At 38.3% G+C, this 15,274-nt stretch overlaps 1 protein-coding gene across 6 annotated transcripts in view; it reads right to left on the bottom strand.

The window, feature by feature from the left end:
* ANAPC10 (anaphase promoting complex subunit 10) overlaps window positions 1–15,274 on the bottom strand; it is a 338,817-nt gene that overhangs the window by 298,727 nt on the left and 24,816 nt on the right. For 2 of the 6 annotated variants that reach the window (XM_083834726.1, XM_083834725.1), the window contains one exon: window positions 540–813. The exons of 2 other annotated variants lie outside the window; for them this stretch is intronic. In XM_083834726.1, coding sequence (XP_083690852.1) covers window positions 583–813 — 231 coding nt within the window. In that variant the 3' untranslated portion in view covers window positions 540–582. Of the gene's footprint in view, window positions 1–539; window positions 814–13,110; window positions 13,243–15,274 lie in introns of those variants that run through there. 2 more of the 6 variants (XR_014583856.1, XR_014583853.1) reach the window with 2 other exon arrangements.

Raw genomic sequence — 15,274 nt, 5'->3', positions numbered from 1 at the left:
TTCTTAAGAGTACATAATAAAATCCACCGAACTGCCTGAGACTTGATGAAAGGCACTAGTTTAGCTTCTGCTGAACAGGAATTCTGCTGTTGATCCGTTCTTTACATGGAAAGGTAAAATATCAGTAAGATACTCTTTAAATGACTGAAAATACATTTAACAGAAAACTCCTGATAAAAACAGTAAAAACAGCAAACTCCTGTAGAAACAGTAGCACTGTAAAACAAACTACTTCCATGCAGGATAATCAGAAAAGAAATCATCTGAGGAAAAAAAAGACTATTAAATCAATCAACTACTGATTACAAGTCACAAACACACTTTTTAACATGCCCAGTTCCCCCTCCCCATCCCAGGTGGTTCAAAAGAACCCAGAGGCTCAGAGAAAAAGCAATGAAAAGTTACACACTACAAAATACTATAACACAAGATTTTCTTTATTTCAGGACTGTACAAAGTATAAATGTAAAGATATAATACACCAAGGTAAACCTTTAAAAAAAAGGTATTTGAGTATTTAAACAACAATACTGCAATACTGCCATCAAAAAAAATGCCTTTATTATTTCCCGTTAGGAAATTTTACCTTATGGAGCGATACATCATGAAATCAATTGTTGTACATCTAGGGAATTTACCAATAGAGCTCTCTTCCACTGGGGTATACACTTTGATTTGTCTCATGTGAGTGTCTCTTCCATTTTGGTGATTAGCTAGAACAGCAATCTGAATCATAAATGTGCGAATAGGCTTCTTATGGGGATCTGTTAAAGGAACATGAATCCAGCCGCTTGGTTCCACTAATTCAAGTTGCTGTCAAAAACAAGACAAAAAAGCAAAGTATTCAGGAACAGTTAATATACATAATGTAAATGATCACATGATATTTATTGATATTAAACCTAATACAGAAGAGTCTTGCAGGTCAGATTTTAGTTACTTTTTAAAATCAATTTGAAGTAATAGAGTTGAAAACTCACAGCTAATTTACTGCTGGCGTAATTGAATAAAAAAGCATTTGACTACAGTTGTGTCTGCTTTTACCTCTCAGAATCTGCCCTTCATTTTGCACCTTAGGCTTAAAATAAAAAATGAATATAAAAATAGACTTGAATATAAAATCAAGTCAAAACACTACTATTTGTATCTTGCTAATAAAGTACACTACTCAAAAATGACAAAAATGTGCATCTTTAAATTGTTTGAACCCTTATCTACACACCCTGATATAAAGTATGCTAGAATGACTTAGATAAGAAATTAAATCCACATGAGCAAGTTTTCAGAATTCCTTCAGTTATTAGAGGGATTGAAGAGGAGTAAGGGGAAGGTGACAGAGGAAAAAATACAGGATAACTCATGGACTTCATATCACCATGTAGTTATGTGTGTTAAGACAAATGCCTAACCAATTAATAACTGCTGCATGGCCATTTAATCACATTTTGAGGCCCATTTTGACTTGACTTTCACACAACAAGCCAAGTGTAATTTGATTATTTTTCTTTTTTTTTTTTTCCACTTCTGATCCTACAGAAACCAATGTCAAAGCAAACAAAGAAATGCATTTTGTTAACTCTAAACCACACTACTGACACGTCAGCATACTGAAATCCAGCTAGATGTTATGCAGAAGTGTGGTGACAGCTTTTGTTTAAAGCTAGTTGCCCAACTTCAAAGCACAGCTCAAAACACATATAGAAGAGCACACAAGTCAGAAGCAGTCTTCCAGAGGGGGGTGGGGCAGGAGATCAGTTCTCCATAAGCAAGTGAATTTCACAAAGCTAAGCAAATAGACTGCTCTTCTTAGCAGATGAGTTCCTCTGTAGAAGAGGTATGCTTTGAGAGATCAATATTCCCATTTTTCTCCTGAACACGCTGCAAGACAAACATCCCATCAAATGCTTAAAAAGCCTTGATGAAGATTTTTTTAAAAGATCCACGAGATCTACTGATCCAGAGGCATTACCAAGCACTCTAAGGGAATGACCCAAGAAATAAGGGAAGTCAAAAGTACACTTGATGACTGCTTTAAGGTTAAAGAGACAGAAAAAAACAACTCACACACCTGTACTTTAAGAAAAGATTCCAGTGCTGCAGGCACTCCAACAAATCATTTTCAAATTATCAGATTATTTTTTTTTGCATAGGAAGCTTCAGGTAGCAGTTAGCTTTAAAAAGGAATAAAAATGATCTACTGTTGAAGCAGCTTTATGTAGGGAAATTCATCATTGTGAGGTAGTAGTGAACTGTTTAGCACAAGCATGCTTTCTATCTCCACTGTAAACAGAAAGGATGAGGATCCCAGTAATATGTTATTCAGCTAACGCTAAGGTAAAGTGCCTCTGATTTGGAATAGAATTAAGAGATTATAGCTAACTGAATTTGCATTTTAATATTATTTTCAAAGTTTACAAATTTTGACTGATGATTCAAAATGAAAATTTAAGTTCCAGAGCTAAAAAAATTGGGTTTTTATGCTTGGATCAGTATGAAATGGATTAGTTAATAGACTTTCTTTAGGTTGACGCTATTGGTTTCAGGCAGATCTAAAACAGTCCAGGTTTGTTTATTTTATTGGCAAAGAAATTGCGAAGAGTGAAATGACTCCAGCTCCAGAATCAAACGAGGTACCAAGGGATTGGCAAAATTGGACTACTTTTTCAAAAGGAAGTTAGATGCTTATGGCTTCCACACACACAATCACAACCTAAGAAAACTACTAAGGTCATAAAGATGAGCACTTCAATGTTGAGAGTTGCAAATGCAACTCTGCTCAGTTTCCCCATGTCGTAGGGCATCATTTTAAATTAAATATTTATCAATACTTTGTTTCATCCCTTATCAATGGAAGCTAGTCATATGCTTTATCTGTAGCATGTTATTTTTCAATCCTGCTATATATGCAATGAATTTCTTCCCTAGCCTTTCTAGGATGGTGGGACTAGTAGCCTCTTCATCTGTAAAGCAGTCAACTGAGACATTAAGTTACTGAAATTATAATATCCCCTAGTTTCAGATGTCAAATTTGGCATGCTTCGGAGCTGATTTTTCCTGACCTTAGTAACATACAGTATTTTGCATGAAGTTTAGCTCCCACAGAGTCCACTTGCAGCTGTAAGTGTTCACATTTCTGCAAGTTAATAACGTTCTCAAATCAGCCACTGGAACACATGATATATGAGTAGCCACCTAGGAACACGGTTATTTGAGTGTACTGTGTAAAAGAGACCATGACTAAGCACAGATTGCACGCAATTCTTTGAGCAGTACTCAAAAGAAGTCTTTGTGGCTGAGAATTATTTTATTCCTTAACTCTCCTCTGCTTCGCTTACTCCACATGTTCCAACTTGTGTAACAGTTGAATACACAAGCCTTTATTGCAGAAATCCTCGACTCATCCCCAAAATAGACCCCACTCTAATCCAACAATTGTCTCTTGGAAGAGATATACGAGACTCTTGAATGAGATTGTAGGGCAGACTACAATAGAGCAAGAGGTCTGGAGTTAGATGTAGACGTTTGAAAAAAAGTGAGCTCTTGATCTCATAATCTAACATTCCTGTACTATAACTTTGTTGTTGTTGTTTGTTGTTTCTCATTTACTTGTTTTTAATTGATGCCTCCATAGCTCAGCAACTAGTACTCATAGTTCATTCAACTACTGAAGTTTAAATACAATAACTATTATCTGAACATCCACCAGAAAATGAAGTAATATTTTGCCAGTGATGCACACATTTTGTGTAACCAGAAGAACGCTACAAGTGAGACACGCAAGCACTCCTAAACTCTATTCTCTTCTATATCTGTCATACTCTTTCAGACAAGTAAGATGATTTCTTTTTTTTCAAAGAGCCCAGGTCCATCGTTTTAAAGAAGGAATAGGACATGGGAATAGGCAGTAGTAGTACAAGACAAAATGCTGCCCACTCTTAGTTCAATGTCAGCACCCAGATCCAGCCACTACAATTTGTAGCAGAAATGGGATGAAATATGCAGCTCAGTTCTGCCTGGAGCATTCCCAGTGCGAACAGAATCTAAAGGAAACTTACTGTGAAGTTTTAAGAAATTCCTATTAAGCCCATGCAAATGGCAATCTTTCAAAGCCTTGTAAACTGGCCTGGAAATTTGGGTGGATTTTTACAGGGAGGCAAAAGGCACATCCTCAACACAAAGGCTGAAGTCTTGCCAAATTTCAAATCCTTGCTTCAGAGCTTGGGGGCACTGGAGCATCAAAGAAGGACACCAGAATATTCTCACACAAGCAAAATAACATACTTTTCACTAGCCTTATTCTTGGAACAGAGCTCCTTTGGCTGTAACTTTCCAAAAAAATTCTCCCAAAGCAGACATCTGGCACAAAAAAATCACAGTCTGAACTGAACTTTGGCAAAAGTTTTAAAGTAAGTAAGAGTTAAGTCTTAAAATAGAAAGGGTCACACAACCTTAAGTACAGGTTGCCATTAGCGATTCTACCTGCAGTAAATACTATACTTTAAAGCCATTTCAGCTGACTTTGCTTCAAACCCTATTCTTTAAAAACACTAAACACTGCGTATAGATGTTCCATGCTAACTCTAAAGAAAATGTGACACTTCCTCAAAATGGATTTAAGTTTTTTCCTGTATTTTTTCCTCCTATGTAGGTCATTTATTAAGAATCAGTCACCATTAACTGGTCCTCCAGGAAAGTTTTAAATATCAGCTATGTTACTAATTACCTAAGCAAAATTAAAAACTGGAAGTTTCTTTCTTTGTTTTATCAGAGAAGATCAAATAATTAAACAAAGTAAAGAATCAATGAGAGTTAAATATTAGTAGCTCTGGACAGTTCCTGTAGCTCTAAGCTAATCCTATATATGATGTGCTAAAAATTTGCTGTTTTAAATTCATTTCTAATATGATAAATTTTGTGACCACTGGCAAACAAGCAGAGTGTGAAAGTCAAAATAAAGGAATAAACAAAGGGATAAAAATTGAAATAGAAAGTCACTCACCTGTCCTTTGCTGCTGTTATATACTCTTATCTATCTCTTCTCCTGCTTTCTCTCCATTCCTTTCTTATTTTCCTGTCCTTTGTGTGCTATGGCTTTACATATGGATTACTCGAGTAGGAGTATATGTTATTTTGAAAGCCAAAGTAGAAATAATGTTGTCAATGGAAAACCCCATCACCAAATTAATAACCCTGTTTCTTCGCTTTCTTGTATAGTCCAGAGGTTCTAGAAAACTCCATGCGCATTTGGCAAAGATACTACTACCACTAATGGATGCTCTACCATAGAAGATGCAAACTCCACACACACAAAACATCAAGGCCAAAGCAAATTGAGACTACACTTCAGAGAGATGATAAAATACAAGACCAAAACTTTAATAAGAAACTTGTTCTATGCTGGTTTTTCAGGCCTTATAGATAGTCAAAATCATTCAACTACTACACTTCTTCCTTTAAATTTAATAAGGAAGTTACAAGACCTTTCCAGCAGCATAGCATTAAAACTATTTACATTAACCACTTCAAAGAGAAAGAAGTCACAGTAAGGACGGTGTTAATAGGCTATGGGCAGCAGATAGAAAGAAATCATCCTGAATCAACCACGACAAAGCAACACAGGTAGACAGGAAAAAGTCTTACCAAAAAAAAAAAAGTAAAAATAAAATAAAAAAAGACAGCAATCCTACACCCCTTCCCCTCCCCCAGCACCTCTCACAAGAAATCCCCATCAGAATTAGTGAAACATGGTTTTCTGCACATTTGTCCCAGTCACCTACCCTGGACCTACTCTTTGGGTAGGAGGGCACACAAGCCCAGCTATGGTTGGTTCACAACTCTGCATGCTGACTGCCAGCAGCATGCTGCCTGCCTGGTCAGCCATCTACTACCACTGCTGAGGATGGTTGTGAAGCTAATGAACATTCTCCTCAGCAGCTGAACTCCTCTAGCCAGTCGTAAGCTCACAAAAACAAGCTGAATTCATTGCTGAATCCCACAATTCAGTTGTTAATTTCAACTGCAGTTGGCCAATAACAGCACAATAGCACGCACAGATACAATGACCATAGACTACGTTTTCCTTATCTGTCCACAAAGGAACAGTTCAAGTTGGACAACTCAACTAGACCAGGAAACTTACAATTTTTGAGATTAGAGAAATTTGCTTGACAGCAAGTGAATCATGAGCAAGTCGTGCTATTTCCAAACATCAGGAAAACAACTAGCATAGAACACCTAAAGATAACCGATACACAATGCAACGTGATCTTGGCAGCTACTGTTAACTAAAGAATTACATCATCATGCTACAACCTTTACCTCACACAGCATATTTCAAAACACAAACAGTTTTACTGTTTCTTGAGGCAATTATTTCAGACTAGTAAGAATTGGTTAGTCTTTCCTGATACACGAAGCCACTAATTTCATGTGGTCATTAAAGTGGGACAGGGCCTGGATAAACTTGCCTTCTTAGACAGGGATGATTTGAGTACAGTAACTCCTTTATGACCTCTCTGCAGCTACCTGCCTAAAAGAGTATATACAAATAAAAGGTGGTTAAGACCTTCTTACATCATTCCCCAATCTTTCCCATACAGTAGTTTTTTGAGACCAGTCTGGTGTCATATTCAAATTAATTCATCTTCTACAGGGTATCCACTTTAGAGGGCTAGAGCCCCAGAATGTACATAAATACTCTGCAAGAAGTCTGCCCATGAATTATTTTCACACCTGAGCACCACACTGTTGTTTCTTAGAAAGTGATTTATCCAAACAAATTTTTCTATTGTACTTAATCCTTCTTAAATTGAACATTGACCTCTTTCCTATATTCAGTGATATTCTGTTTAAATCCTGTGGTCTATTGAAAGTGGTATGTAACTCAAACTGCTACTTCTACTAAGCTTATAATACCGAAGTTGTTTGTTATATTTACAGTAGCTAACACCCATTCAAACAATGCAGGATTTTTGCTGCCCTACAAAGATATAGAAAGGACAAAACCATTACAAGTAGTTTCATATTCAGGGTCATTACAAACATAGCCCAAAGCATATGCTAGACAGGGCTCCCAGATACCAGAAGGATGACCTCCTCGGTGCATATACAGGAAGAAGCAGCAGTTTCCGTTTTCTACGTCTGCTGGAAAAATTATTTTTCCTGACGAAGCAGAGAATTACTACTGCCATCACAGCTTTAGCAAGGTACAGTATAATTCTCAAGATGTTCGTACTTGATCATCTGTACTACTACGACTGCCTATAAAACAGGCTGTGAAAACAAGCAGCACTTGATTTTGGTCTTTCTACTTTTCTTGTAAGACTGTCAAAGCCACCTCTTTTTATTTGAGTGACTTGCCACCTTTGAAATTGAAAGAAATGGCTAAACTCTTCATATTGCGGGACCTCTCTCAATTATTTTTCAACTATCTTGGGAATCTGGAGAGGTCCCAGTAGACTGGAAGCTGGCAAATGTTCTGCCAATTTTCAAGAAGGGTAAGAAAGAAGACCCTAGCAATTACAGGCCTGTCAGTCCCACATCAGTGTCTGGTAAAATTATTGAGAAGATGAAAATTATTGAGAAGTCATTGGTCCCAGCCAACATGGGTTCATGAGGGGTAGGTCCTGCCTAACAAATTTAATTTCTTTTTATGATAAGATCACCCATCTAGTCGATCAAGGGAAACCAGGTGATGTGATCTTTTTGGACTTCAGCAAAGCTTTTGGCACTGTTTCCCATAGCATCCTACTGGACAAAATGTCTAGCATTCAGCTAAACAAAAACATCGTGCAATGGGTGAACAATTGGCTGACGGGCAGGGCTCAAAGGGTTGTGGTAAATGGGGCCACATCTGGCTGGCGGATGGTCATTAGTGGGGTCCCTCAAGGCTCCATTTTAGGGCCAATCCTCTTCAATGTTTTTATAAATGATTTGGATGTAGGACTAGGTGTTTTGAGCAAGTTTGCCGATGACACCATACTTGGAGGAGTTGTGGACTCGGATGAGGGTGGAAAGGCCTTGCAGAGAGATCTGGACGATCACCAACCACATGAAGTTTAACAAAAGCAAGTGCCGGGTCCTGCACCTGGGACGGGGCAACCCTGGCTATACGTACAGACTGGGCGATGAGATGCTGGAGAGCAGCCCCGCAGAGAGGGATCTGGGGGTTGTGGTTGACAGCAAGTTGAATATGAGCCAGCAGTGTGCCCTGGCAGCCAGGAGGGCCAGCCGTACCCTGGGATGCATCAAGCACGGCATCGCTAGTCGGTCAAGGGAAGTGATTGTCCCGCTCTACTCTGCACTGGTGTGGCCTCACCTCGAGTACTGTGTGCAGTTCTGGGCACCACAGTACAAAGAGGACATGAAACTGTTGGAGAGTGTCCAGAGGAGGGCAACGAAGATGGTGAAGGGCCTAGAGGGGAAGTCATATGAGGAGCAGCTGAGGTCACTTGGCCTGTTCAGCCTGGAGAAGATGAGGCTGAGGGGGGACCTCATCACAGTCTACAACTTCCTTGCAAGGGGGAGTGAAGAGGCAGGTGACCTATTCTCCATTATCACCAGTGACAGGACCCGTGGGAACAGTGGCAAGCTGAGGCACGGGAAGTTTAGGATGGACATCAGGAAGAGGTTCTTCACCGAAAGGGTGGTCGCACACTGGAACAGGCTCCCCAGTGAAGGAGTCACTGCACCAAGCCTGTCTGAATTTAAGAAGAGATTGGACTGTGCACTTAGTCACATGGTCTAAACTTTTGGGCAGACCTGTGCGGTGCCAGGAGTTGGACTTGATGATCCTTATGGGTCCCTTCCAACTCAGGATATTCTATGATAAATCTAAGTTTGCCTTTCTACATGCTTAATTAGTTCTTACCATAGAGTTATACTAAAAAAAGACCTTTTCAAAGCAGGTGTTCTCAATAATGTATTCTTCCAAGCAGAGGAAGATTTTAATAAAATAAATGCTGTTTTCATAAATGAAGCATTTATCAATACAAAGACTTTCTCCAAGTTGTGTAATTAAATACGTGAAAGCCTTTTCCCTGCTTAGCTTACTTATTTTATTCCCAGCTATCCAAATATGTTTCTACAACAACTAACAAGAAAGAAGGCTGGTCCAGTTTACAGAAATTTTCTTTCCCTAACTGTCATGCCCTACCACACAGCTATCAGAATTCACAATCAGTAGACCTATGCATAATGCCAGTATTTGAACTGTCAACACTGGAAGTAGCAGAGCTTGGGCTTCAGCCATCACTTCACTTAGGAAGGAAGAGAACCAGTTAATAGCAGTGATGCACCAGTTCCAACAGAAAAATGAAGCAGATCCAAAAGAAACTTCGCAAGTTCCAAGTGAGTCAAAGGAGGGACGCCACATTAGCAGCTTAACAAGAATCACAGAAACATGCTCAAAGAACCCACTGTGAAAAGCACACTTCTTTGCTCTAACGAAGCAACGACCACCTAAGGAGGTGGCTCTGTGGTCTTAATCAGTCACCTCCTTAAACGGTCAAGAAATCTAACTTCAGTCCATTAGGCAGAAGTTTTCCATTCTTCCCAACAGTAGCTGCTGAAGAGTCTAGAGGAGCACACCCCATCCCTCAAGAAGATTCAACTGTAATTTAGGCAGACAGGAGACTAGCTGTAGAATAAGCCACATTAGGCAGTGCTACATGCAGATATTTAAGACTCATATCATATATAATCTTTTTGTTCAAACGAGCTGAAAAGAAACTTTTAGGAAGACTAGGAAGGCTGAAAAACAGAGGTCAAAGATCCTTGCAAAAAAAAAAAAATTAGAGAACTTTCTTTAGACTATTCTACTCCAGATTAAAACAGTCAAAGTTAACCAATACCCAGGTAGTAAGGAATTGTACCTGATTGAAATACAAATAGCAATAAAACAATAAACATGTCACAAAATATGTGCCTAAGCCTAGTAGTACTACAGAAGTCCACTAGACCAGAGACCCTGAAAAATTTACTAGAAGGACACTCAATCAGCTCAGTAAAATAACAGAAAAACACTATGAAAAATGCCAAAATACGAGGCCACATTTTCAGAAGTACATTAAATTTGCTGTCATTTTGTACAGATCAGTTTTCAACACATCTTGTTGAGTTTCTCTCAAAATTATTTGTCCCCATATAAATGATGAAATGCGTCAAGTGTTCCAATTCAGTTTACGCAATTAAACAGCTTGTGACAGTGCATAAATGTCCAGCCACTCTTCCTTTCAATCATTTCTAAACTGTTGAATGAAGTGGTAAGAAGTCTTGTGAAAATTAAATATTCTTTAGAAAACACTGTAAAGTGGCACTTCTGCTTTAATGAGTCAAGCAAAAGCAGCTCACCACCTTCTTGAAGATCTTTTACAGTGATCTAGTAAAAGACAAATACTACACAAGTTGTAAAAGAACAACAGACAGAGGTACAAAAGGATTCAAGCCCTATACAACTGTTTTTATTTTTTAAACAATACTTAGTAAATGGGATAAAAACACGAAGTTTCATCTAGTGTGATGTCTGGAACTAAAAACGTAACACTTACACAGGTATCACTGAAAATTTTAAGTACTTTTTGCACATGAGAAATCCAACTAGATGGATGGATAATCTTCAGAGATCAGGTTTTGTTGTTGGTTTTTTGCATTTTATCAGGAATGACAAAAATGTTTGAAACTTGATCCCAAGTTTATTGGAACCATGCCCCCCACTCCAATACCCCATTGCCATTACTACTAACCTGAGCATCAATACATGTCTGCCATGGCTATCCAACAGGAAACTGTGATATGGAATTGCATATGGGCATTCCCTTTTTGCATCATCTCAAGGACACAAATATATTTGAAGAAATAGAAATCCTCAAAACCAGTATATTGTCAGTGTCATGCACAAGTCCTGTACTGCCTTCCCTACAAAAAAAAGTCTTGGTCCATTCTCATTTCCTTACAGTTTAACACCTAAATTCCTAGCATTTCCAAGAACAATAGGGGGGTTAATCACAGTAGCCCAACTACAACACCTCCAAGAATCACAGTTACTGTAAGAAAATAGGTACTCTACAAAAACACATCAATAGGTTCCCAGCATGGGTAACCAGCATGCCACGTCCCATCTACATGGTAGGCAAGAATTAGCAGCTATGATGCTCAAACAGATTCTTGTACTGCCTCTCTGGATATCATATTCAGACTACAGAAGCACAACACATGCTGGACAGTGTCAGTGAGTTATATCACATTGCCCCCTTGTAGATCACAAACTGGAACATTTCTGAGTTAAGCAGATAATGTGAACTAAGTTATAATGCAATCTAAGTTTTCATTTAGCAGAAGTGATTCACTAGCCAACTTGTGAAATTGTTTCACTGACAAGTGCATTTTGATATTCTTCACAACGGAGTGCCCTGATGTTTCGAATTTCCCCACATAGGATGGGTGGGTTTAGGGAACAGTTCAAATAATTTGATTCTACCTATAAAACAATGCACTCTCTTTCCAGATGTACTTCATTGATTCAGAGAATTTCAATACTACAACATGAAGAACAGCATATTGAATCTTAGTCCATGAAACGTTAAAGAGGAAAAAGTTAGGTTTTTACAGTCATTGTCTTTGCAGTTTCCATCTTTGAAGTCTTCTGGCACTAGATGAGGAGCATGTAAGACATGCTCCAGGACATACTCACCAGAAAGTCCAGTCAGACAGTCCATGTAAGACATGCTCCTGGACTGCCTGGTGAGTATGTCCAGAAGTCTACTGTCAAATGGGAGAAATTGCACGTGCTCTGGGATCTCCAACACTTATGACATGGAATCACAATAAAAGCAGCTGTTTTATAAGTATCAAGTGATAATCATAAGTGCTGATGTCTGCAAGACTTAAGACCATGCTGAACTGCCCACATGAAAAACTCCTGACAGATGGAGCCATGTTGGGACAGTCACACAGGTGACCCTGGACTGTGTTAACAGGCATTTGGAGGAGCCCCTGTCCGTGGTACTTCCCCAGCCCCTGCCCCAGCCCTCAGACTCACAGTACTGCACCTGCTTACAGCACTTACCAGCAACAATGGCACATTCAAGGTGCATGCAGCCTGAGAAATGAATAGTTTGCCAAATGCATAGATACAATGGATTTGTCAGCCCAAACTATCTTACTCAATTGTCATTTCAGAAATGATTTTCTGCCTAATTCTGGGTGGCAGAAAAAGAACAAGCAAAAGGAAACAAAAAGCAAACAAAACCAGGCAATCTCTGAATATTTCATCCTCTATAATTTATCTGAAAACAATTCTTGACTCTAGAAAATATGTCTGCAGTGACCATTAGGAATTTGTCATATTTCTTTCTATGAAAGTCTCTCTGGAAAGAAAGAAACACTTTTCAAATTTGTTGTGCCATATACACAAGTTTTTAGTTTTATTTTTTTTATGATCTATGAGGGATGATGGTTAGGCAGCTCCCAATTCATTAAAAAAGAGATGGGATGTGTCTCAAGATTTATATACAGTTTCAAAGAAGAGCAAAAATCTTAAATAGGTTTGGACAGTTTGCTCTCACGTTCAGCATCTTCAAATTCCTATTTTTCATTGACCAAGGTTACTTGAACTTTTCCATCATAGAGCTTATATGCAATACATCCATAAATTAGTTTTTATTAGAGAAAAACTGCCTCATTTCACATGTTTTACGTGGTAATCATCCTGTCCATTGGAACCTAAGAAAAATATTAAAGCCTTCTCCATGTCCCTTTGGAAAGCAAAGCAATCAAATCAGGAAAAACAGTGACAACACAGCCTAGCATAGAGATTTGTATGTAAAGCTTAAAACTCCAGAGCAAGCCATCTAAGGATAGTATGGTTTCAGCTCAAACAGATTTCCCTCTTTCACCCTTTGCTCTAGCCAGAACCCTGTCTCTAACTGAAATCAGTCACAACAACTCATTTCAGGTCTCTTGTTCAACAAAAAATGTTCTTCAAAATTCATTTATGGATCAATCAAGAGTGTAGAAAGGAGAGAACAAGCATATCCTGAGCTCATTAGCATTCTCCTGCTGGGACCTACTTCTCATTTACCAGCTGTGTCACAGTAGACAGGAATGCCATACCTTTGCAGGTGCACTGCTATTAAACTTTGAGAAGACTCTTGGTACCAGAGAAGATCTTTCAGACCTACAGTGACTTGGCTCCAATGTGAATCTCAGTTAGTTCCCTTGAGCTTGGCAGATAATATGCTGAAGCTGAAAAAAAAGCAACAAAAAATTCTTGAGCTTGTGCTCTAGAGTGCTAGGCTGACAGTGTAAAAAATAGGTAATGCAGCCCAAAACAAACTTTCTGCTTCAGTTTGCCTACTTCTGGTACCTAAGTTGTTTAAAGTCTAAGCTGCAGACATACTGGAACAGACTGCACCTGAACAGTCTGGTTGTGAAAATGAATGATTGGAAAAGCTATGGTTGCTGCAAGTCTTTAAACTTTCCAGAATTCCAGCATTCATGAGAGAGAGAACAGGGAAATTTTATTTTATTTTTAAACAGGGTACTATCCAACTAAAATTATCAGTAGCTCAGAGTGTGAAAGATGCGGATGGGAGGTAGGAAACCATACACATAAAAAATGCAAAAAATAATAGAAAATATACAGCCTGCTCAGCACTTCTAGAAAGGGGTGCAAATCAAACATTTAGTAAAATCAAACATTTTGTACCTTTTAGGAAGCACTTCAGCCCTAAAAGATTATTTCACTGCAACATTTTTTCATTTTAGAGACAAGTAACTAAAGAGGAGCTGAAACTAACAAGGTAACAGGTAAGTATCCTAGTAAGCAGGTACCCAGCACACTAGAACCACATGATATGACAATCATATTTTTGGCACGCTGTGTGATGATGCAGAACTCAGAGATTCTCTGACAGTTGTTTAAGGGATCAATCACTGCAAAAACTGAGAAAATTATTGCATAAACATGGCAAATGTGATTCCTAGAGGAGTTTCTTTGAAAACCCTTCTAGTTTCCTTTGAAAACTTTTACCCAATCAGAATACAGAAAGAAAAAAAGAGATCACTTTCCACACGCAACTCTCCCTTCCAGTCCCCCCGAAAAACAAGAACAAAAAACCCTGTACATTTTCCTAAATTCATTCTGATAAACTACACTTTCTGCATGCAAACTTTGAAGTCATAGCCCCATTTGTGACAAAACTACCAAAAAACATCTGGTTAAGTATGGAGCTAAGGTTTCCAGAATAAAGAAAATAGACAGTTATCAATTAGCTAAGAGGATATATTACTACTCCTTTAAATAAGATTCTTATATTTATCGTGAATTTGAGGTTCCCCCCCCCCCCCCCAAAAAAAAAAACACACACATTATGACTTCTCCAATTACTGTAGTATGATCTAAAAACTTTAGTCACTCTCCAGTGTAGCAATCATCCAAAATAGGGACATCATCTCCTACTATTTCAGGATGACAGGCTGCTCTCAGGGAAGATAATAGCACTTCAACCATCTTCTGAAAGGAGGTAGGGGAAACCAGGAAATAGTATAACAGAAAATGAAAGAGCAGACAAATATATAAAGAGGACAGAAAACACTGAGCAAGAGCAGTGGAATATATAAAGGACTACACAGCAAATATACTTAAAAAACACCCTGAAATTCAGGTGAATTTACACTACAAATGAGACTGCTGACTGGTTAACAGAACAAGAAGGTGATTAATATCAGCAGCTGCCTTCCATGAGGAGTAACAGAACACCACAGAACCCTCTAAGAAAGAATAAAATATGCGGAGTTTCCTGTAAGCATCAAACAAAAACAAGCATTTTTGAAAGAAACTTCTACAATAGTTACACATTAAAAGATAGCCATATAAAAGATTACCTTAAAAGGCAGACAAAATTAAGGTTTTTATGAGAAACCAGGGGACAGAAGAGCATAAAGGAAGAGGTCCTATCAATTTTTCCAAACCAGAACTGCTGGGTAGTCTGAAACTTTAGTTCTACCAAATAACACAAGGAGAAAACAATATAAATGGACTGCAAGAATGCACTGCACAAATCCATTACAAATGGAAGGTAAGATGACTGAAAATACTACTGGGAAATAACTACTCTTGCAAAGGTGCAGAGGTTTGAAAAGCTGTACATCCCATGTCTGCAGTTTCCATTTCCATATATAAAGGAATCATATTTTGTTTGTGTGAAAGTGCAAAAAAAATCAGCTCATACTTTACCTTCAAAATTGTTTAGCCATACCCAGGAAATATGTCTAG

The sequence above is a fragment of the Anser anser genome, assembly GCF_964211835.1.
Source record: "Anser anser genome assembly, chromosome: 4".
Taxonomy (NCBI): Eukaryota; Metazoa; Chordata; class Aves; order Anseriformes; family Anatidae; genus Anser; species Anser anser.
This window is presented reverse-complemented; position numbering and strand designations above follow the sequence as displayed.